A 23,415-nucleotide genomic window follows, 5' to 3' on the forward strand; every position below is an offset into this window, starting at 1 on the left:
TTTCAGATCATTGAGTCTTCTTAATGATTCTAATTTCTCTCTTCTCTTGTTATTTTAGTGTTTTAGTGGTTGCTTTAGGGTTTATAGTGTATAACTTATCACAGTCCACCTTCAAGTGATACTGTACTACTTCATGTGTATAGTAAGCACTTTATAAGAGTTATTACCACTTCTCCATCTCCTGACCTTCATGTTATTGTTGTCCTGTATTTTGTTTTGCGTATTTTTGAAACCCTGTGCTATAAGAAGTTACATTTTAAAAACATTTAAATAGTAAGATGATGGTTTTATATATGTACTTATACGGTTACCATTTCTGGCACCCTTCACTCCTTTGTGTAGCTCCACTATTTCCACCTATTGCCATTTTCCTTATGCCTAAAGGTCTTCCTTGAACATTTCTTAAGGCACAAGTGTGCCAGTGAATTCATTCAGGTCTTGTACATTGGAAAAAAAAATCTTCATTTAATCTTTGCTTTACAGAATTATCTTCCTTGGTATGATATTATAAGTCAACAATATTGTTCTTCAAGTATATTAAGAGATTTTATTCTACTGTATTCTGCCATGCATTCTGATAAGAAATCTTGATGTCAACCTTATCTTAATCCTTCTCTATGTAAAGTGTCTTTTTTTTCTCTGCTTTTAAGATTGCTATTTATCAGGTACTTTTGAGCAATTTGATTATGATATACCTCAGTGCAGTTTCCTTCATGCTTATGTTTGGGTTTCATTGAACTTCTTGAATATGTGGATCTATAGCTTTCATGAATTTTAGAAATTTTCAACCATTACGTCTTTAAATGTTTCTGAACACCTCTTCAATCCTGTCCTCCAGTGATTCCAGCTCCATTTACTAGGCTGCTTGAAAGTGTCCCACAGCTCACAGGGAATCTGACGAGTTTTCTTGAGTCTTTTTTCCCTGTGTATTTCATATTGAATAGCTTCTAATGCTAGGTCTTCAAGTTCACTAATCTTATCACCTACAATGTCTGATCTAGCACTCCTTCCACCCCGTATGTTTATCATCTCTGTCACTAAAGTTTTCAAATCCAGAAGTTTGATTTGGGTCTTTTTAAAAAAAATATCTTTTATGTCTCTACTTAACTTTTTTAACATCCAAAATATAGTAATAAAACCTATTTTAATATCCTTGCTTAATTCTAACATCTCTGGTAGTTCTTGGTTGGATAGGCGGATTTTTCTCCTCATCATGGTTTCTATTTTCTTGCCTCTTTGCATGACTAGTGATCTCTGACTGGATGCCACACATTATGAACAAATGTGATGGCTACTTTTATGTGTCAACTTGAGTGGCTATGGGGCACCCAAATTAAACCTTAATTTTTGTGCTTTTGAGGATGTTTCCAGATGAGATTAGCATTTGAATCGATTCACTCAGTAAAGTAGACTGCCCTTCCCAATATGGGTAGGCATCATCCAATCCACTGAGGGCCTGAAAATAGCAAAATGCAAAAGGAATTCACCTCTTTCTCTGGGATTGCTTGAGCTAGGACATCATTCTTCTTCTACCCTTGCTACTCCTGGTTCTCAGGCCTTCAGACCTGACTAGCATCTACACCATCAGCTCCCTTTGGGACTCAACCTGAATTACACCACTGGCTTTCCTGGGTCTCCAGTTTGTAGACAGCAGACTGTGGGACTCCTCAGCCTCCATTTGTGCGTTTGTCAATTCCTTATAAAAAACCTCTTCTACCTATGTGTGTGGCTGTTGTGTGGGTGTCCCCTATTGTGGCACAGAAGTGAGGAACCCGGAGTTGAGGAGACGGAGCTGAAAGTCCAGGGAAAGCAAGGCAGCTAAAACTCACAGGGCTGAGTACCAAGAGGAGGCATGGGGCGGGGTGAGAGAGCAAACACTCAGGGGATCCATGAAAGGTCCCCTTTGAGAATTCACCGGCACATGAGGTTGACAAAATTACTCAACATCAGAGAAACTATCCAATTGTTCCCAGGGAACAGTTCCTGACATAGGGCCAAGAATAGTACCTTATGATTCTAGACCTGGATGAAGTACGCAGAAGGGTCTCGACTCAGACTAAATGCTGCTCGTACCTTGCCTAACAAACCTGAAACTCCAAGACGCCAAAGAATCAAACTATTTCCTAGTTATTTACCTGAACAAACAGAGCAAAGCTCAAGAATGTGGTATGAGTCAAGGTTCTCTAGAGAAGCACAACCTGGGACTCTCAGTGCAGTGAGCAGGCACAATTGTACAGCTCACGGCTGTACTTGTTCCCGATCTTTTGGGAATCACTGTCCTTTGTTACCTGATGCCCAGTGACTTGAAAATGGCTTCATTAATTTTGTCTGATTTTTTTTTCTCTCCAGTTGTTTCGGTGACGGTAAAGCCAGTATCTCTAAATCTATCTTGGCTGAATGTGGAAATCATGCAGTTTTTTTGGACTTTTTTTAATGTTTATTATTTTTGAGAGAGAAAGAGAGAGAGAGAGCAAGCAAGGAAGGGGCAGAGAGAGAGGGAGACATAAAATCAGAAGCAGGCTCCAGGCTCTGAGCTGTCAGCACAAAGCCCGATGCAGGGCTCGAACTCACAGACTGTGAGATCATGACCTGAGCTGTAGTCGGCCACCCAACCGACTGAGCCACCCAGGCACCCCCCTTGTGCTTATTTTTTAATGATAAGATAATGAAATTAATTTTAAAAATTATCCATAGAGGAGGGTAACAACAGGTTCAGTGGACCTGGGACAAAACCTTGACTTCTCCAAAGAGCATTTGTTTCATAAATTGGCTTTGGATCTTATAAATGTGTTAGATACTTGCAAAACAAAACAAACAAATACATTTAAAAGCAATCCCTAAAAAGTGAAAGCAAAAATGAAACAATTAACCTAACTGTATCAAGTTGATGGCAGGATGACAGAAAGGAATTATTTCAAGCATGCACTACTGGGATATAGCTCAAAAACATCCTGAAAACATTTTCAATAGTATATCGTGGGTGGCAGTGTTGGTATTGGTGTTTTTAATATTGTTGTGTGACTACTGTAAAATGAAGTAAATATGTTGACATCATTGAAAACTGGGATTTCCGACACTGGAGAAAGAAAATACATGTGTAAGATAGATGAGGTTAAGTAAAATCCCTTTAGCATCCTGATTTTATTTTGGGAGTATCCATATGGAACCAAGATGAATACTGAAACACACAAAAAACTCCATGTCTTTCTTAGCCTTGCCCTCTGAAAAGGCCTAGAAATCCCAACTCAAAAGCAATAAGCATCTTCGTATCCAGAATGCAGCTTTTAAATACTATTTCCCATTCAAAGAAATCAGGGGCTCCTTAAAGAAATAACTCCTTCAAGGTGCAGGCAGGAAATGTAGAGGATTAGAACACGCTGTCACACTAGAAAGCAAGGAAGGTGTCAGTGACCACTGGGTGGTGTCCAAAAGGCTCCGAAGCCAAGCTGAAGAGGCTCCCACTAGCCACACGTGGGAGAAATTGAGCACTGGTAAGAATAAGAACTACAGTGGATTGAAATACACCAACTATTTTCAAATTCATGACATCGTAATAATGATTAGAATAGAGTTAGAAGAAATACACCAAAAAACCCCTCTGGACATCTCTGGATAAAGCCAGGAAACCAAGTCATTATTTTGGAAACTATTTAAATAGAAAGAATCAAATATTTATACTATACAAGCTAAATCTCAGTGTAAACAATACTTGACTATGTTTCTTTTTGAAGAAATATCCCAGCCTTTAAATGAAGCAGCAACAATATAATCACCATATCACCATTTTACACTTGATCTTAGCCAAAAGGCCGAGAAGCGATCCCCTATCACCATTGTGCACCATAATATATTAACAGACTTAGTCAATGTCACCAATGACTAGTGACATCAAAAGTAGAGGGACATCCAGGGATGTTGCCTCGGTGGCTCAGTTGGTTGAGTTTCCAACTTCGGCTCAGGTCATGATCTCGCAGTCTGAGTTCAAGCCCTGCGCTGGGCTCTGTGCTGACAGCTCAGAGCCTGAAGCCTGCTTCAGATTCCGTGTCTCCCTCTCTCTCTGCCCCTCCCCCACTCGTGCTCTGTCTCTCTCTCTCTCTCCCTCAAAAATAAACATTAAAAAAAATAAAAAAACAAAAAGTAGAGGGACATCTATACATTAGATGGCTCCTGCTGAAAGCAAACATCTCCTGTTAAGTATCCTTGCCAATCAATATTGAAACTGAATCGGACTACCAATTCCCAGCAAATTCAAAGAGTCAGAGAAACATGTTCAGTTACACTGGGGAATGTAGTTAGCAAAATGCAGAACACGATATAGCCCCTAGAGGCCAAACAAACCGTTTCTTCAATGAATACATTCCAACAACAACAAACAAAAGGAGAAAATCTACAGGCAGAGGAAAGGATATACTTGCCCTCCCACTGAAATAACTAGAAAACTGGACAAAACACATGAAAAACACAATTTTCAGGTGGAGAACAACAGGCCGCACACAACCGTGACCCCTGAAGGAAGGGAAAACAAGGAGGTGAGCCTGCTGGTCAACCAGCTTCCTGCCTGGAGACACATTCTCACCTCAGCACGGAGAGAAGCCTCTCAGAGCCCACCAATCTCCCTGAAGAGGAGAAGGCCAGAGTTCAGGGAGACCGAGGTTACTGAAATGTGCAGGGAAAGGTACCACAAAGACGGGGGCTACAAAGAAAAAGAGTTCCAGAAATCCGTGAGGGGGTTTCCTTCAGTCTTTGCTGAATTTGAAGCAGTTCTGCCTAAGGTAAGATTCTCTAAGGATGGGCAAAAAAAATCCCTCAGATGAAAAGAATAGCTGCCACCATTCTGAAAGCTGAACAAATCCCAGAGTTCTACACAGGCGTGGGAAGCAAATTGCGTTCCAGTTAGTTAGAGTGACGTGACATTGCCTGGCATTCAGTAGATTCCAGAAGAATCACGCCTTAGGAGTAGGGCTATACTACCTCTAGAGTCAAGACAACTATATACACAATCTTAAAAAAGTCTTAAAAATAAGACTAGAAAAGATCAAGCTGGTCCACAAGTAACAACTGTCTAGCAAAGCAAACCTCAGCATTTTAAAAAAGTCACTAAAAACCAGGCACTCAACAATGTAACATTCACAGCACCTGGCATCCAGCAACAACAAGGAATCACTAGAATCACTATGTGTAAAAATAGCAGGAAAGTAGGTTGACATGTAAAAAAAAAAAAAAAAAAAAACAGGAATATCCCATGAGTAGGAGATAAATCAATCTATAAAAACAGACCAAGAGGGGCGCCTGGGTGGCTCAGACAGTTAAGCATCTGACTCTTGATTTCAGCTCAGGTCAGGATCTCACAATTCATGGGATTGAACCCTGAGTCAGGCTCTGTGCTGTTAGCACAGAATCCTGCTTAGGATTCTCTCTCCCTCTCTGCCCCTCCCCTGCTCACGGTCTTTTCTCTCTCTCTCTCTCTCTCTAAAGAAAAAGAAAAAAAAAAAAAAGAAAAGAAAACAAAACAAGAAGTTGCAACAGAGATGACAACTGGCTTGAAAAAATTTCTTTATTTTTTTCTGAAAAAATTTGAAAAGAATATTTTGAAGTTTACCTTGGCCATACTGACAAAAGGTGGAAGATATAAACAGAACCAAGTAGAACATTCAGAGCTGAAAATTAAACTACCAGAAATGAAAAATTCACTTGAAGGGCTGAACCACAGATTAGATACTATGAAAGATGAATGAGGGGGCAGCACCTCCTGCTCAATGGTGCTGGAGGCTCAATGGTGGCTCAGTCGGTCGAGCGTCAGACTCTTCTTGGTTTTGGCTCAGGTCATGATCTCTCTCATGGGATCAAGCCCCGTGTAAGGCTTAATCACTGAGCCTGCTTGGGATTCTCTCTCTCTGTCCCTCCTTTCGTGTTTTCTCTCTCTCTCAGAATAAACTAATAAATTTTTAAAAATTAAAAAAAAATTTTTTTTAACGATCAATGACCATGAAGACAGCAAAAGGAATACCTAAACTGAAGCAAAGACCTAGAAAGCTGACAAACAACAAAAAAGAACAGGGCCTCAGTGACCTGTGGAACTACAGGAAGTGGTCTAACTTACGTGTAATTGGAGTCCCAGAAGGAAAGGCAAGAGAGGAGGGATACAAAAAAATCTAAAGAAATAAGGTGAAGACTCATCAAACTGTCCAGAGCAAGAGTGAATTTTACTAAAGGTAATTATGTTTCATTAACCTGACTTTTCTAAAAGGTGTTTATTCACAGATGACGTAATTACCTATCTACACAGAGAATCCTATGAAATCTACAAAAAAAAGTCCTAGAACTAATAAATTCAATAAGGTTTGAAGATACAAATATATAAAACCAGTTGTTTCTATGTATCAGCACAAAACAATGGTAAATGACATGTAAGAAAAACAATTTTACATCAAAAATCATGAAATACAAAGGCACACAAAATCTGTGTGAAACCTGTACCTGAGACCTACAAAATTCTACTGAGAAACAAAAGATCTAAATGTGGAGATGAACTTACTTCATGGATTAGTTGCCTTAATATTTGTTGATATCGATTCTTCTGAAACGCATCTACAGATTCAACATAGTAACAAATAAAATCTCCAGAAGTTGGTTCTAAAATTTATATGGAAATGCAAAGGAACTGAAATAGCCAAAAACAATTTTGCCGATTCCAAGACCCACTATAAAGCTATACCAATCAGAAAAGTGTGTTATCTTAGGATAGAAATACAGATCAATTGAACAGAGTGCAGACGGACACACAAATATGGTCAGCTGATTTCTACTCGAGTGCCAAGGTAATCGGAAGGGAAAAGAAATGCCACAGGAGCAACTGATATCCATAGAAGAAAAATATGAAACTTGACACCATTCACAAAAATTAACTCAACACAGAACAGAGACCTGAGCATGAAAGGTATAACTATAAAACTTCTAGAAGAAAGTATGAGAAAACATTTGCATCGCTGGAAGGGCCTATGATTCCTTAGGCACGAAACAAAATGCACTAACCATAAAAGTAAAAATTAATAAAATCGTATTCACCAAAATTACAAATTTGCTCTTCAAAAGCAACGTTAAGAAACTGAAAGGCCAAGCCATAGACTGAAAAAATTATTCATAATATATATTTGACAAAGAAGTTATAACCAAAATACATGAAGAACTCTTAGATCTTAATATTTATGAGGAAAAAAAATAATTTAAGAAAGGGCAAAAGAGGTGCGCCTGGCTGGCTCAGTTGGAAGAGATGTGACTCTTGATCTCCGGGTTGTGAGTTTGAGCTCCACACTGAGGGTAGAGATTACTTAAATAAACTTTAAAAAGGGGGACAAAAGATTTAAAAGCTATCTCACACATGAACACACAACATGGTCATGTGAAAAAGTACTCATCATATATCACCAAGAAATACAATTAAAACCACAAAGAAGGGGGGTGCCTGGGTGGCTCAGTCGGTTGAGTGTCTGACTTCGGCTCGGGTCATGATCTTGCGGTTCCGTGAGTTCGACCCCACATCAGGCTCTGTGCTGACAGCTCAGAGCCTGGAGCCTGCTTCGGATTCTGTGTCTCCCTCTCTCTGCCCCTTCCCCGCTCATGCTCTGTCTCTCTCTATCTCTCAAAGATGAATAAACTTAAAAAAACAAAAAACAAAAACCCACAAAGAAGGGCGCCTGGATGGCTCAGTCAGGCGTCTAACTCTTGATTTTGGCTCAGGTCATGATCTCACCATCATGGGATAAAGCCCCACGTGGGATTCTATCTCCTTCTCTCCGCCCCTCCCCACTCATGCATTTTTTCTCTCTCTCAAAATAAAAAAATAAACTTAAAAAATTTTTTTAAAAACCCACAAAGACATATCTACTAGAACGTCTAAAATTTATGACCGATAATACCAAATGTTAGCAAATACGTGACCAAATGGAAGTCCCATAAATTGCTATGGAAGTATAAACTGGACAGTCACTCTTGAGAATTGTTTGGCCGCTCCTTTCCAGCTAAAACAAACTTACCATGTGGCAGGGCAGTTTCACTCCTAGGTATGAGTCCATTTTATACTTATAATTCTCCAACGGGCAAACAGAACCTACAGTGAAATTCAGTGTTGCCGGGAGCCAGCAGTAAAGGAGACACACTGAGAAGGTACATGAGGAAACTTCTCTGAATGAAGGAAATGTTCCATGTCTTGGTTATGATTGTTTTAACATGAGCGAATACATTTGTTAAAACTCACTGAGCTGTATTCTTAAAATGGGTAACCTTTATTATATGTCATTTATATCTGACTAAAGTTGATTTAAGACATATGGCAACCTTCTATAATATCTGGACCCCAGCAAGATCTTGATTTGAACAAAAACAATTTTTAAAAGTAGGAAAGGGGATTTTTATGCCTAATATTGGATGATATTAAGGAATTACTGTCAACTTGGGAATAGGCCATGGATTCATTTTACAATTACTTCTGCTTTTGTATGTTTGAAACTTTCCGTGATAAAACACTTAAAAAATTAAAGCATCACTTCAAACATTCAGAGTTACTATACAGAAAAAGAATTAGATTCTACAAGAAGGAATCACGCAAGGAAACTCTAGAGTCAATAAGAGAATGAGTGAGCCAACAGGGCAACGTACGGCCCTGTAAGGTTAGGTTGTTCACACAAGGAGCTGCTGACGCCCAGATCTCCTAACTACCTGCCAGGTGACTAAGAGGACATTTCTGCAATTAGTGAAGCTGGACAAGCTGCCCCCGAAGGTCCCTTCCAGCTCCAAGATTCCATCAACGGTGGATCCATGAATCTGACTTCTGGTCCAGTTTTCCTGAACAAGTCAGCACCCCAATACTCCCCAGCCTTACCAAAGAATTATCTATACTACTTGATATTTCACAAAAACTGTTTCAAGATATTTTCCATTTTCTCAGCTTTCACATATCTGATATGCCCTTTTCTTAAACCTTTCCAAAATCAGAATCATGCTTTATACCTCTCAGAATCTTCTATTCCTAGCACAACACTCTGCACATACTGGGCCATCAAAATGCTTTCTTGACAACACCTTTAACCTTTAAAGTCCATGTTACTTTGTAACATTGTGCCCTTTTCCCTGGCCATTCCCGTGGGTGCCTTCTCCCACCATCCCCAAGCAGAGACCCTGTTTTATACCACATCTGTGGCCCCCAAGTGGGCCTAGAAAGGGACTCCGTGCATATCCACAAACAAAATGAATAAAGAACTCCTTCCACATCTGGAGGCTGTTAAATTTTTGAAGTGACAATGATTCATTCTGATGATAAAATTCGAATTCTGAAACTGCCTTAATCACTGAAAATTTCATTATTCTAACTGCACAGGACATACACACCTTTACCTGGGGGGCTGCTAACCACCACAACCATGGAGAAAGCTAAAAACTCTCCCCGGTGGCCTTTCTCCTGAATTCCCTGGGTATCCAGTGTTTTTATGCTTCCCTCTGACCAACCAAATGAGAAGCAGGCAGAGGGTGGTGAGATCCTACAAATGCCAGGCACTGCACTGAACACTTTATTATCAAGTCATTTAATTCTTACAATTGCAGTAGGTATTATCAGCATTTGGAAGATGTAGGACAGCTAAACGGAGCTTAGTAATTTGCTGAAGCTTCTCAATGATGAATCTGGGATTTGAAACCAGATAATCCTGGCTCAAAACTCATGCATTTTTATGGAACGGGGCAGGAGTGGGGGGGGGGGGGGGGGGGGGGGGAGAATCCTCTTTCCTACACAAGTCTTGAAATAACAGAACGTAGTGGAAAAATAGTTTTATGGGGGAGGATACTTTTCTTTACAGGTCCAAGGACAACTTGGCCTCCAGCTTCTGAAAAGCTTGCTCATTCCCACAATTTACCGAAAAATGTCCAATTTCAACAAATACCACAAGGGGGAGCTAAGTCCTAAAAAGCTTAAATATGCTTCCAGGTAGATTAAATGTCTCATTTGAATCCTGACTCCCTAAGAAAGATAAATCTGAATACTCTGCCATAAGTGACTCTTTCTAAGACACAAATCTAACCACATCCCTTTCCGCTTAAAACCTTCGAAGGATCCCAATCCCAAAGAGCGTAGCACTACCTGTCACAACACACAACTTCCTTTACCTATCTCCCTCCAAAAGACGCCCTCCAACCACACCCTCAACTATTCAACACCAAAAAGGCTTCCCTGGCTTCCCCAAAAGGCCTTCTCTTTGTAATACCGTCCATCTCTCTGAACATGTTATTTCCTCGGTCGAACCGCATGCTACCTCCCTCTCCACCTTCTATTCAGCAACACATATCAAACTCCCGTTTGTCCTTCAGCTCCTACCGAAACTTCTGACATTCTCTGCCCATCCTCCCACCACAACGAAATCAGTGTATCCAACACATCATTCTCCCATCGGGAAAATACTCTCTGCCCGTATCATATTATGTCCCCAGTGAAGGTCTTTATCTCCCTGCTGGACTAAAAGGTCCTGCTGGGGAAGAGCCATGTTTTACAGGTTTGTCTATGCCCGGCTCTGACACACCGCAGATCTGAGCTAAGAACCCATCAAATTATACACAGGTGGCCCATTTCAGAGGCTGAAGTCAAAGGATCAGCAGTAATTTTAAGTTCTTGATCTCATGCTCAAGATCAACTCAAAAACCGTAATTAATCGATAACTCTATCTGAAGAAGCTATGTATGTCGAACTTACCGTCTTAGTTAAATAAATTATGAATGAATATATTATAAGAATTGCATTTTCCAAAGGTGAGACACTTGCTGGCTCTTCAGCATTTGTTTCTAGTTTCTTTTTTGCATCAACAGCATCAACAGGACTGCTTTCTGTTGGAATTATCCCTAAAATTGAGGGTGAAAATTAATATTTTATAATATGCTTTAGAGTAAGACTTGTTTCTCTTCATTTAAAATATTTATCGAGTGCCCACCGAGTACGAGTCAGTGGCTTCTCTTAAAGACGTATACAGACTTATAAGGGCGCCTGGCTGGCTCAGTCAGTAGAGCACGTGGCTCTTGATCTCAGGGTCATGAGTTTGAGCCCCAAGTTGGGCGTAGAGATAACATGAGATAAAATTAAAGCATATTTACTAAAAAAAAAAAAGACACAGTTTCTATAGGTCTTATATAAAGACGTACATAACTTATATAATTACGCTCTTAAAGAATTCTAGAGAGAACAAAATTCAGAACACCCATTCGAGCCATCACGCTCTTCCATCATGAAATGAACGTATCTCCAACACACCCTACCCCTCACCAGATCTCCCATAATGTCTCTGGCAAAACAACTGCTCTCTGAACAGTATTTAGTCATGGGAATTGAGAAAAGCAGAATCTTATGGTTTTTTTTTTTTTTTTTCCCACACGGACACAGTTGCATTTACCAGATGTTCATTCAGTGCTGGTGAAGCATTGTGTTAGAAACTTCAGGCAACCGCTGAGTAGAAAAGCGTCAGCTTGCAGACCCGCAGGTGGACTGCACCCGTGCTTAGCACGGTGTCTGGCCCCTGGCAGGTGACTGCTCCCTCACAGATGAATGACAGCTACACAAAAGAGAACAAGGTAAACGCCCAGAGACGCTAATGGGAACTGCTTACAGAGCGGGGGCTGGCCTGAAGCTCTGCTAAGCCTGAAAGGGTTTCACTAGAGGAGGTGGAGGGGAGGTGACCTCAGTTTGAATTAGTTGAGGCTGGGCCCATTCTGTAAACAGCTAGGAGCTCAGCAAGTGGTTAGTGAGGGGCGGAGGAGGGGACTCTCTCCCAACCCAGAGACTCCATTCACGATGGGTCTATGACTGTGACCCTGGGGAAGTGTCCACAGTCAGGGCGGCTGAGATGCACGAAGGGACATTTGGGAAGATGAGCCTGTAAGGGTAGCTCATGTCATCCTGTGGCAGAACTCGGAAGGACCGGGCAAAAAATCTGTTTTTAATTCTGCAAGCAGAGGTTTTCCTAGCCTTGAAAGTTTCTGAGCAAGAGCGTTAACGAGACATCGTGGCGTATGACTCACTTTCAACAAGCTGAAAAAACTCTTTTGACTCTTTTTGAGATAAAGACTTTAGAACTAGAGAGGATGATACATGAATGCAACGTCCTCGGAACACGGGAGGCCTCTGATAGGTCATTTCTTCCCCAATTACAGAATTCCTGCCCATGCCGTGGCTTCTCCTGAAGGCCCACACGGTGCTACCAGGTCTCATGGGTAGCGCTTTATCCCGGGTTACACACCACAACCTCGAAGGACACGGAACCAGTAATGGTATCACACACACCACCCCCCACAGCGGACACACAAAATAACACAATTAGCCTTTCTTCAGTAGCAACCTGTTGATGCCATTATTGGGCTTGCCGTCTTGTTTTTAAATAGTCTCCTCAATCCAAATGAAGTGAGTTGCTCTCCACTGAGTGTTTGCTGCGCCCTGTGATTAATGCTGACACACTGGTGTCAGGCCAAGTGGGACCACGACACGATGCACAACTTTCTGTACTGCTCCCCACGGCGTACAGACACCTAGGCATAAATAGCCCCTTCACTGTTTTTAAGAAGGTTTTTGCCATGTCCAGGTAGCAAATTAACACAAGACCTGAGCCACACTGTATTCTACTGGGGGCGGGAGAGGGGGGAGAAGAATTTGTGGGTTTTAAAGCAGTGGCTCTTGGGGCGCCTGGGTGGCTCAGTCAGTTAAAGCATCCAACTTTGGCTCAGATCATGATCTCACAGTTCAGTTCAGGAGTTCAAGCCCCGTTACGGGCTCTCTGCTGTCAACACGGAACCTGCTTCAGACTTTCTGTCTTCTCTCTCTCTCTGCTCCTCCCCGCTTGTGCTCTCTCTCAAAATAAATACACTGAAAAAAATAAATAAATAAAGCAGTGCCTCTCAAACTTTCATCTGATCAGAATTTCCTGGAGGGCTTGTTAAACACAGCTTGCTGGTCTCCACCCCCAGAGTTTCTGATGCCGGCTGGTCTGGTTGAAAACTACTGTTTGAGAACATAAGGCCTTTGAAGAACAATAGTTTAGATTGAAATTATTTACGTGAGTAATGAGAGCCAAACATTGATATTTTGGTTGGTTATAGTCTCTGGCCTTTTTCCTACTGCTGACCTCCATCCATCTGCCTCAACTGCTTTTCTTTCTATTCTGGGGTTTCTTGTTTTTTAACACTCATTCATGCCTGTCTTATTCTCCCTTCGATTTCCTGCCTTTAGGAACAAATGTCCAGGGGCACTTAGCTGGCTCAGTTGGTAGAGCACACGACTCAGGGTCATGAGTTCGAGCCCCACATTGGGTGCAGAGATTACCTAAATAATTAAAAAAGGAAAAAAAAAAAAAAAAAAAAGAACAAATGTCCTAGAAGCTCTTGTTTATGACACACCTCTACTTTGTAGAAAAAATCTGCAAGTTTTACCTGGGTCTATGTCCTTCTCAGTATTCGGCTTCTGTGACACTTCTGAGCCACCCTTGTCACCAGTCCCAAGTTGATCCAACTGGCTGGGCTCTTTGGGAATCTGTGCTCTAAGGTCTTCTGTGTGATCTTGTGGGAAACTATCTTCACGGGGTGGCTCTATTCCTACAGAGAAGAAGAATGCACTGGGCTGGCAAAGCCTTGACGATACTCCCCACTCGGCCTCTCCCACTGGGCAGCTCTCCCTCCCCGGTCACCCCCTGGGCACCTTCCCACTGCCCTCCCTCCACATGCCGGGATCCCAGGAAGCTCGACTGAGTGGGGAAATAAGAGTTTTAGTTGCTTTTGTCTCACTTCACAGATGACTACAATTTACAAAGAAACCCGTATTCCGAAGTATTTTATAAATAAACCCATTTGTGGTAAGGGGTTCAATAACCCTAACTCCCCTTGACAAACCCAACACATGCCCCACCAGGTGAATGTGCAGAAGAGAATTCCAGTCAAGGGCAGAAATAGGAAATATCTACGCCACACAAAAAGAACACGCCTTCATTCACAAGCATGTTTGTTTCACAGAGCTAGCGTTACCAAAGGCAGCTTACTGAAATAGCTTTCAAATATTTTCAGAGTACCTCTAATTGTCAAAAAGAGTGAGAACCTATTTCCTTCCCCAAGAGGCCTTAGGGCAGAGTCCAATGTGACCCACACGAAAGAAGAATTTCTTTAAAGCATCACAGTTTACCCTAAAAATTCATCAGTTTTGCATTCTAATGGAAAATAGGTCTGCTTTGATTACATGCAAAAATGTTCCCCTCCCCAAATTCAAGAAAAACTGGCCCTCTGGGAAGACAGCATTTATCCTGTGGCTTTATATCCCACTGGTACGCTATCATATGCCACAGTTTATTTATTTATTTTTTTAACTTTTTTTTTTAACGTTTATTTATTTTTGAGACAGAGACAGAGCATGAACAGGGGAGGGGCAGAGAGAGAGGGAGACACAGAATCAGAAGCAGGCTCCAGGCTCTGAGCCATCAGCCCAGAGCCCGACGCGGGGCTCGAACTCACGGACCGCGAGATCGTGACCTGGGCTGAAGTCGGATGTCTAACCAACTGAGCCACCCAGGCGCCCCCATATGCCACAGTTTAAATACCTCAGGCTGAAAAGCGTGGAACTAGGAATCAGGTTACGTTAGGAGACTGGCTCAGGGTCCGTTCAATCAATATTTACTGAAAGGCTTCCACATGTCAAGTGCTGTGTTAGAGAGCCCTGCATCCCAGTCATGTCCCTGGTTAATTCATCTGAATGCAAGAATCCGAGGGCCCAGGAGAAGTTCACTAACCTAAGTGACTGCTCCAAAGAGACAAGAAAGAACATGACACCCACAAAAGGTGAAAACTGAGGGGGGTGAGGATAAAGAAACTCTGGCAAGGCATCAGCTGAAATGTGATGCCAGCTCATCCTTGGTCAGAGAGCAGTTACTTCACGCGAAAGCCCTTTCGGAGGCTTCCGGTTGTGGAATGAGTAAGTTACAGGGGTGAAAGGTACAGGGTGGGGAATACAATCAGTGGTCCTGTAGTGGCCTGTAGGCTGCCAGATGGTGGCTACAGCAGAACGCACAGACCTGTCTCTGTCACTATGCTGTGCACCGGAAACTAATGTAACATTGTGTTTCAACTACACTGTAATTTAAAAAAGGGGGCAGCAGGGCACCTGGGTGGCTCAGTCGGTTAAGCGTCCGACTTCGGCTCAGGTCATGATCTTGCGGTCCGTGGGTTCGAGCCCCGCGTCAGGCTCTGTGCTGACTGCTCAGAGCCTGGAGCCCGTTTCAGATTCTGTGTCTCCCTCTTTCTCTGACCCTCCCCTGTTCATGCTGTCTCAAAAATAAATAAATGTTAAAAAAAAAAAATTAAAAAAAAAAGGGGGGGGGGCGACTGGGTGGCTCAGTCTGTTAAGCCTCCGACTCTGGCCCAGGTTATGATCTCACGGGTTTGTGAATTTGAGCCCCACATCAGGCTCTCTGCTGTCAGCACAGAGCCTGCTTCAGATCCTCTGTCCGCCTTGCTCTCTCTGCCCCTCCCCTGCTCACTCTCGCACTCTGTCTCTCAAAAATAAATATTAAGAAAAAAAAAAAAAGGAATTTACTCAGGGTGCGTGGCTGGCTCAGTAGGTAGAATGTGCAACTCCTGACCTCAGTGCTGTGAGTTCAAGCCCCACATAAGGCATAGAGTTTATTTAAAAAAACAACACAAAAGAATTTACTTAAGTTACCAAAAAAATTCCTTTCATAATTTACATGAAACTTGTACTTTTTTAACAGGTTTACTTGGGGTGTCATTTTCTTGTTTGTAGCTTTCTCTTTACCTGCTTGTCAAGGTTCCTTTAGAAAATGCTAGCAATCTCAGGGTGCCTGGGTGGCTCCATCGGTTAAGCACCCGATTCCTGATTTTGGCTCAGGTCATGAACTCAACAGTCTGTGAGTTCAAGGTCCGCATCAGCCTCCATGCTGATGCCCGCTTGGGATTCTCTCTCTCTCTCTCTCTCTGCGCCCCTCCCCCACCTGCTCTGTCTCTCAAAATAAATAAATAAACTTAAAAAAAATTTTTTTAATAAAGAAAAAAAATGCTAGCAGTCTCAACTGTCCTAAGGGGAAAACAGGATGAGAAATCCTGACCCACGCTCCAGCCTAAAAGGAAGAAAGCAGGAAGGGACATGTGGATGTCACAGTGCTGTCCCTCACCTTTAGGCACACTGCAAACTGTGGACAGAGCTTTACCAGGAAAGCAGGAGGCACTTCCCCAACCACTCTGCGCCCCACCTGCCTCTCAAGCCCAACTCCCCAAGGCCACAGGCAGGCGCTTTACCTTCTGTGGTGCCAGCCCAACCTTCCTCCGTGGGTGGAGCCGTCGCCAGCGGCGTGGTCTCCTCCATGGTGGAGTGTTTGTACCTCACAAAATAGATCAGGTCTTGAACATCGTCAAGGACCGCCGCCTCTTCAAATATGTTATTTTCCTTGGTGCCCAGCTCTCTGTTTTTGGTCACACGAGCGTCCAGCATCTTCTCTGCTATGCTCAGAATCTGGGACTCAGACGCACGGAAGACCTTGTCCAGGACTTTTTCCACATTATAGGGCAGGCTCTCCCGCTGCGCGGACTTCAGCTTTAATGACATTTCGTGGAACATGGCTTCCAGCTCATGGACGTCGAAGTACTTCTGGAACCGCCGCAGAGACTGCTGGTCTTTAAAGAAGCTGCTGAGGATAGGCAAGTCGTTCACCCGGTCCCCGTGCGGCGGCTGCACAGCCCTGTGCGCAGTCCAGTGCCACAGGTCACCGTCGTGCTCCTCAACTGCAGACCCCTGGCCCTCTGTGTCCGCCACCCTCCCCAAGTCCTCCTGGTCCTCTTTGGAGAGTCCTTCCACCCCGGGCTGCTCAGCGGGCTCGGGGGTCTTCAGGTATTCCTCAGGGCCGTCTTGAAAATGATCAGAATCTTGATTCTCAAACACTTCTCCTAACTCTGGGGTCTCATTTTTTTGGTCAGGAGAGTCACTTCCTTCAGATGGTCTCTGTGCTTTCTTACCCACAAGAGGGCTTTCTTTTTCCACCACCCCACCACCCGCTTCCCTGCCCCCTGTGTCCACCCCTTTGCCCAAAGTTTCACTTTCTCTTTCAATTTCCAAGATATTGCTAGTTTCTTCTTTGTTTCCTTCTGCTTCTGCAGCAGTACTAACGGTGCCTAACATGGCCCCTGCGGGGGCCTGCGGATGAACATCTAACCGCCCACCTTGAATCTCAGGGCTTTTTTCTTTAGACTGTTTTGCACTTAGAGCATTTTCATCCTCCAGTAGTTGTTCAGGGCCGTAATCAGCTTCTGCTTCTGGTGTCTCGGGATGGAAACCTGGCACTTTCAGGCTATCCACCTGGCCTCTTGTCTCCACTTCCTGCGTGCCCGCCGCGGGCTTGTAAGGAGCCGTTTCTTCCCCTGAGGAGTCCTCTTTGACCACTTCCTTGGAGAGCTGTAACTTCTCATCCATCTGCCTATCACGTGCATGGGCCACCTCTTTTCCTTGTGGCCAGGAAAGATTTCTTCCCACAGTGAGACCCTCTTCTTCCGGTTCTCTTGGCAAATCAACTTCATCTGGAGGGGAAGGCCTCGGCTGACCGTCAGTCTTGAGACGCTGTTCCTCTTGAAATCCCTCGTGTGGAGGCTCCGGTGAAAGCGTGTGTGGTTTTGGTCCACTTACTAAAGCGTGCACTTCTTCCGCGTTGTCTTTGGATGCATTATGCGGACTACCCCCCGGCGTTGGTGCGATGCCCACGGATTCTTGCTCCATCCCTTCCTCGGTCACTTGACTCCCTGCAGCTTTGGGTACCGCTTCACGCTCCGAGCCACCCTCCAAAATCCGCTCTGCAGGGTTTTCTTCATGGAGCATTCCTTTCGACGTAGGAACAGCTGCTCCTTCTAGGTCATTTTCTCTGTTATCAAAAGCTGATTCCGACATGTCTTTACTCTTTCCAGCAGCTGGCAAAGAGCCGAGGTCACTGCTTTGAGTAGGACCGTGTGCCTTCATGCCTTCCTGCTTCCCCTCCAGCCCCATCTCAGCCTGCGCCAGGCCCTTCTTGGATTCCTCAACTTTCCTCCCGTTTCCTGTAAAGTGAATTTCCGGGTCTTTGTCATTATTTGTTTTAGGGGCCTCTACAGTCAAAAGCCCATCTTCTGCTTTTTGGGGGTCGGCGTAATCTGGTGCTGATTGTGGTTTCCCCCATTTGCTATCTGGGATGAATGCGTCACCACCCTCCCTTCCTTCCTCTGGGTCAGAGCTCCCTACGTCCAAGCCTGTTTGTCTGTCACCATCTGTGAAGGAGAAGACAGTATCCTCCCAGGTTGTTAGTATATTTTGATCATAGTTTTTGATGCCAGGGGGCTGAGTCACCTCAACCTTATCCTTTTCATTTGTATTCTGCTCTGTATCTGTTGGATATTTCTGAACTCCAGACTTCATTGGGACCTTCACATCTTCCCCAGCGTGTGTGAAGGTCAGTAACGGCAGGTCGTCCAAGTTTTCTTCATCCTCCTCATCTTCCTTGCCAACTGTGTAATACTCAGTATCCAGCTCCTCATCAAAATCATCTTCTAATGAAGTAACAAGTCTGGTTGTCTCATCATCAGAGACAAGGGCATCGGCAGTCGAGCCAAATTTGGTTTTTAAGTCCAGAGTCATTTCTTTTTTCAAAAGTTTATAAGCATCAATCTTCTCCTGTTCACTCGAGAGCTGAGACCCATTGCTGGTTTTGTTGTTTTCATTTTCCGGCACTTTCAGTTTATCTTGTAGCATTTCCTCAAAAGGTTCAAATGCAAACTGGTCTCCCTGAGCATGATCTGCTTGGCTGTTTAAGTGAGGGTGGTTCCTCTGAGTCCCAGATCTTTCCCTGAGTTCCTTAGAGTTTTCTGAGAACACACTTTCACTCTCCTCTGAGTCAAGTTCTCCTGGTTCACGTTCAAGTTCAGATTCAGGTGCAAGGTCGCTTTCCTCAAGTACTTCAAGAAGTGTGTCCTCATGCCCAGTTTTTTCTGTAGCTTTCTCAGAATCTCCAGGTGCAGAATTGTACAATTCCAAAAATCCTAAAAGCTCTTCTACGTTGTAATTGTCAAAATCATCTCTTCCCCCATCAAAACAAACAAAATCTGTCTCCTGTAAGAGAAAGAAAAACATTAGCATGTCACTAAGTGTCGCAAGAGCAAACTCTTACCCGTGCTAATGAAGGCTAACCTCAAACTGGATCCAGAGGGGCTTCTGTGCCAACCTTGGGCAATGACGGTTCTTGGGTAGTGGGAGGGGAATAAAAGCGGGTACCCACTTTTCCTTGGTTTCCTGCTTCCACGGAGAAGGACTCCTCCCTGAGTAATATTCCTGATTTCCCTTCATCGTTTCCTCCCGAGGATTCATGTGGCTGGTGAGTTTGCTCTGCACCATCCCTGTTTTCTGTTTGGGACCTGCTAGAGGGAACACATATCCTCTCCGCTCCACGCTGTAAGTTTTACAGAGACAGCCCCCTTGGGGAGGCTAGCTAGCCCTGTTAGCTAGCCTGTCTGTGGCTGGGTACGTCTGTCTTATTCCACACGACAAAGTTAGGAAACCCATTACTTCTGCACACCCAAGCCATGTTCACCAAAAAGTTTTATCAGTAAGTAATAGTGATACTTTGGTCTCCACATGCCTGACTCCTGAGTCTCTCAATCTGTTCTGAGCACAAGTGGAGAAAAACAGGGTGTCATTTATTGGGTCCCCCAACTCCCAAGAACTGTGCCTGATGTCTTGGGAATTCATGTCGTAATAATATGCACAGGAGAAGCTGGAAGATGATCCAGCTTCCCCATCACTGTGCCCTCCAGACTATCCTTCTCTCTCTAACCAGCTAGAGACAGGCAGAATCACCTTGCTGTCAGGCTCTAAGTCTACACAGGTTTTTTTTTGGCTCATATTTTCTTGGCGCTGGGAAAGATAAATCAGCCTAGGAAGCCTTATTAAATACAGCCTTATTAAATTATAGGTGCATGGGCAATAAAAATTTAAAGGCACAAATAAGGGTGTCAGGGGGCTCCCCACTTAACTATTACCTCAAGTACAACTTGAAAACAAGATTCAGTAAGGAATATACTCTATTCTACATCAGGGTGGTAGGTGTCATTAAGGTCTGCTTTCAGGACTAGGCATAAACCTACATTCTTCCTTTCCTCCAATAATAAGCAACTTGACGTAAATGGGGCCATAAACGGAAAGTAAGTTTAAAAGCCAACACAGGTAATTCTCTTCTCCTAACTAAACTCTCACCAAAGTCTGAGGAGCCCTGACCAGTGCAGTAGGGATGAATTTCTTCTTTTCACCACATCCGTTTCCAAGCCACTTTCTTAACACTGAGGGAAGCACGCTGTGGAGGTACACTAAGAAGGCAGACTCCCAAACAAGTGAGGTCACCGCGGCCAATGAACTGCTGTCTCACACCTATATCCTGGGGAGTCTCTTCATTAGGAATGAGGCCAGACAGGTAATGGGGCTGATTTTATGACCCTTGAGACTACAAAGAAATGTTAAGTACAGCACTGGCTCTGAGACTTCATATATTCTGCCAATCTCATCCAACGATGGCCCTAGGCCAGCTGCCTGCATATCTGTAGCACTGCAAAAAAAACTTAAAAAACTGCTCAAAGATTTCTGAATGAAGGTAGGCATCAATTACCACACATTTTAAAACTCCAGAAAACAGGGGCGCCTGCGTGGCTCACTTGGCTAAGCGTCTAACTCTTGGTTTCAGCTCAGGTCACAATCTCACCATTTGTGGGTTCGAATCCCGCGTCCGGCTCTGCTCTGATAGCACAGAGCCTGCTTGGGATTCTCTCTCCCTCTCCCATCTCTGCCCCTTCTCCCCTCTCTCTTTCTCCTTTTCTCTCAAACTATTAAAAAAAAAAAAAAAAAAAAAAAAAAAGTCCAGAAAATGATCCACAGGACTAAGGATCCCAGAACACAGAATCCTTGCCATCACAGAGCTATGTCATGCACCCAGATGAATGCTTTATAGGATGTACAGTCAGTACCATGCAGATCTGAGACCAGACCTCTTCAGAATCTCTCAGGTTCCCTTTTCCAAACCTGTAACGTAACTATAATCCCTTAAATCACTAAAGAATCAGTAATAAGAAAACCACTGCAGGGGCGGCTAACCACGTGACTCTTGATTTTGGCTCAGGTCGTGATCCCATCATTCATGGGTTTGAGCCCCGTGTTGGGCTCTGTGCTGACAATGCACAGCCTCCTTGGAATTCTGTCTCTCCCTCTCTTTCTGCCCCTCCCTCACTTGCATGCACAATCTAACAATAAACTTTAAAAAAAGAAAAAGAAAAAAGAAAACTATTGTAAATTGGCATTTCTGACCTAGTACATAGTTTAGCATTTGATCTGATTTCTCTACACTTAAAATGTCTAAGAGTGGGGCGCCTGGGTGGCGCAGTCGGTTAGGCGTCCGACTTCAGCCAGGTCACGATCTCGCGGTCCGTGAGTTCGAGCCCCGCGTCGGGCTCTGGGCTGATGGCTCAGAGCCTGGAGCCTGTTTCCGATTCTGTGTCTCCCTCTCTCTCTGCCCCTCCCCCGTTCATGCTCTGTCTCTCTCTGTCCCAAAAATAAATAAACGTTGAAAAAAAAAAAAATTTATAAAAAAATGTCTAAGAGCTATTCAATGAGTAAAGTTTTCTAATGGAGATACCTTCTTCTTTAGCCTATAAAAAGGTATAGCTCTTAAACTTAATAACTAAGTACAAAGATATTGAATTCTTAATTTTTTCTCATATAAAGCAGCAAAAAGAAACCCTATATGACTGTACATATTAGACAATTACCAAATAATGACACAGTCTCCCATAAATTCTTTTCAAACATTTTTCTTTTTTTCTATTTTTAAAAGTTACCTGATTCTAATTTAAAACCTGACACACAAATGTTAACTTGTTTTTTTTCTGGCCCAAATACAAGGACTTTCAAAAATCATTAACTGACTATAACTGATGAATATGAAAGGCAATTTATAATTGAGAACCAAAAAAATTAAAATTAAAATTAAAAATCCATAACATAACTTACATCTGTGGGAACCCGTAGCTCCTCTTCGGTATATTCATGGACTACTTGGATTAAATCTTTTGGAAAATATCCGAAAATACGTCCAACCTATATGAAAAAACAGGCAAAAGAAACACATACCAATCAAAATTCTGTATAAGAAATACAAACGACAGAATTTTCAGCAGTGAGAGGAAACAGATAGATACGTAGGTAGGTACAACCACAAGAGACAGATAATTGCTATGATGATTACACGGATTATTATTCCAATGAAAATTAAGTACAGAATACTTTAAGGTCAATTTTTCTAAAACCACTGAAGTTTCCTTTCATCATGCAACTTAATTCTAAACACAGAGCTAGATTTCTGAAGTAGATAAAAGACCTACATAACAGAAAGTGTTTGTATATTTTATGGTTAAAACTAAGCACATCAGGTGCACCTGACCGGCTCAGTCGGAAAACTGTGTGCCTCTTGATCTCAGGGTTCTGAGTTCAAGCCCCATGTTGGGTGTAGAGATTACTTAAATAAATACACTTAAAAAAAAAAAAAAAGAATATAAAATTCCTAAAATAAGTGATGACTACAATGAAACAGCAAATATTTATTGATATAACGGGCTGTAGTAGCTTTTTCAAAAACTAGATTTTTGAGTATTTGCAGAGAAAATAAAATTCATACTACTCTACACAAGAAGCTTTAGTTTCATGCAAAGTAAACCTCTAGAGAAAATAACCCCATTTATCTATAGCACTAACAGCTAAAATACACAGAGCATCCTCCTGAGAGGCACACACTGTCCTCTACTGACTGTGTCTAGAAGGAAAAGCAGATCACTGGGAAGGAGGCTGAGAGGCAGATCCAATCCACCAAGGGAAAAAAGGCTTACTTATCACCAACTCCCAAAATAGCCTCATTAGGAGTGCTGTTGTTATATCTGGCAAATATGTGAAAGCCAGTCTCAGTACTAGAATACAGCCTTGAAGATTAGATAAGATAGGGTAATTAAAAACTGCTACACTGGCAGTTAAAATCTGAAAACTCTAAGAAACCAAAAAAGACTGCAGGATGAAAACTAAGAAACAGAAACAAGAGTCAGTTTGAGAGGCACCTGGGTGGACAGTTCGTGAGATTGAGCCCCACATCAGGCTCCACACTGACAGTGCAGAGCCTGCTTGGGACTCTCCCTCTCCCTGTCTCTCTGCTCCTCCTCCACTCACGCCCCAGCATGCGCTCTTTCTCTCTCAAAATAGATATATAAACTTAAAAAAAAAAAAAGGCAACATAGGGGATGCCACGTGAGCAGTGCAAAGTGCCACCTGAACAGTTATCAGACAGCAAGATCCCT

General features: G+C 43.0%; 1 protein-coding gene across 10 annotated transcripts in view; it reads right to left on the reverse strand.

The window, feature by feature from the left end:
* Positions 1-23,415, reverse strand: part of MIA3 (MIA SH3 domain ER export factor 3) — a 55,210-nt gene that overhangs the window by 26,186 nt on the left and 5,609 nt on the right. For all 10 annotated transcript variants that reach the window (XM_045455675.1, XM_045455671.1, XM_045455678.1 and 7 more), the window contains exons 3-6: positions 22,085-22,171; positions 16,318-19,144; positions 13,453-13,614; positions 10,736-10,881 (exon numbers count right to left, since the gene is read on the reverse strand). In XM_045455675.1, coding sequence (XP_045311631.1) covers positions 10,736-10,881; positions 13,453-13,614; positions 16,318-19,144; positions 22,085-22,171 — 3,222 coding nt within the window. The remainder of the gene's footprint in view (positions 1-10,735; positions 10,882-13,452; positions 13,615-16,317; positions 19,145-22,084; positions 22,172-23,415) is intronic.

The sequence above is a fragment of the Leopardus geoffroyi genome, chromosome C3 (genome assembly GCF_018350155.1).
Source record: "Leopardus geoffroyi isolate Oge1 chromosome C3, O.geoffroyi_Oge1_pat1.0, whole genome shotgun sequence".
NCBI lineage: Eukaryota > Metazoa > Chordata > Mammalia > Carnivora > Felidae > Leopardus > Leopardus geoffroyi.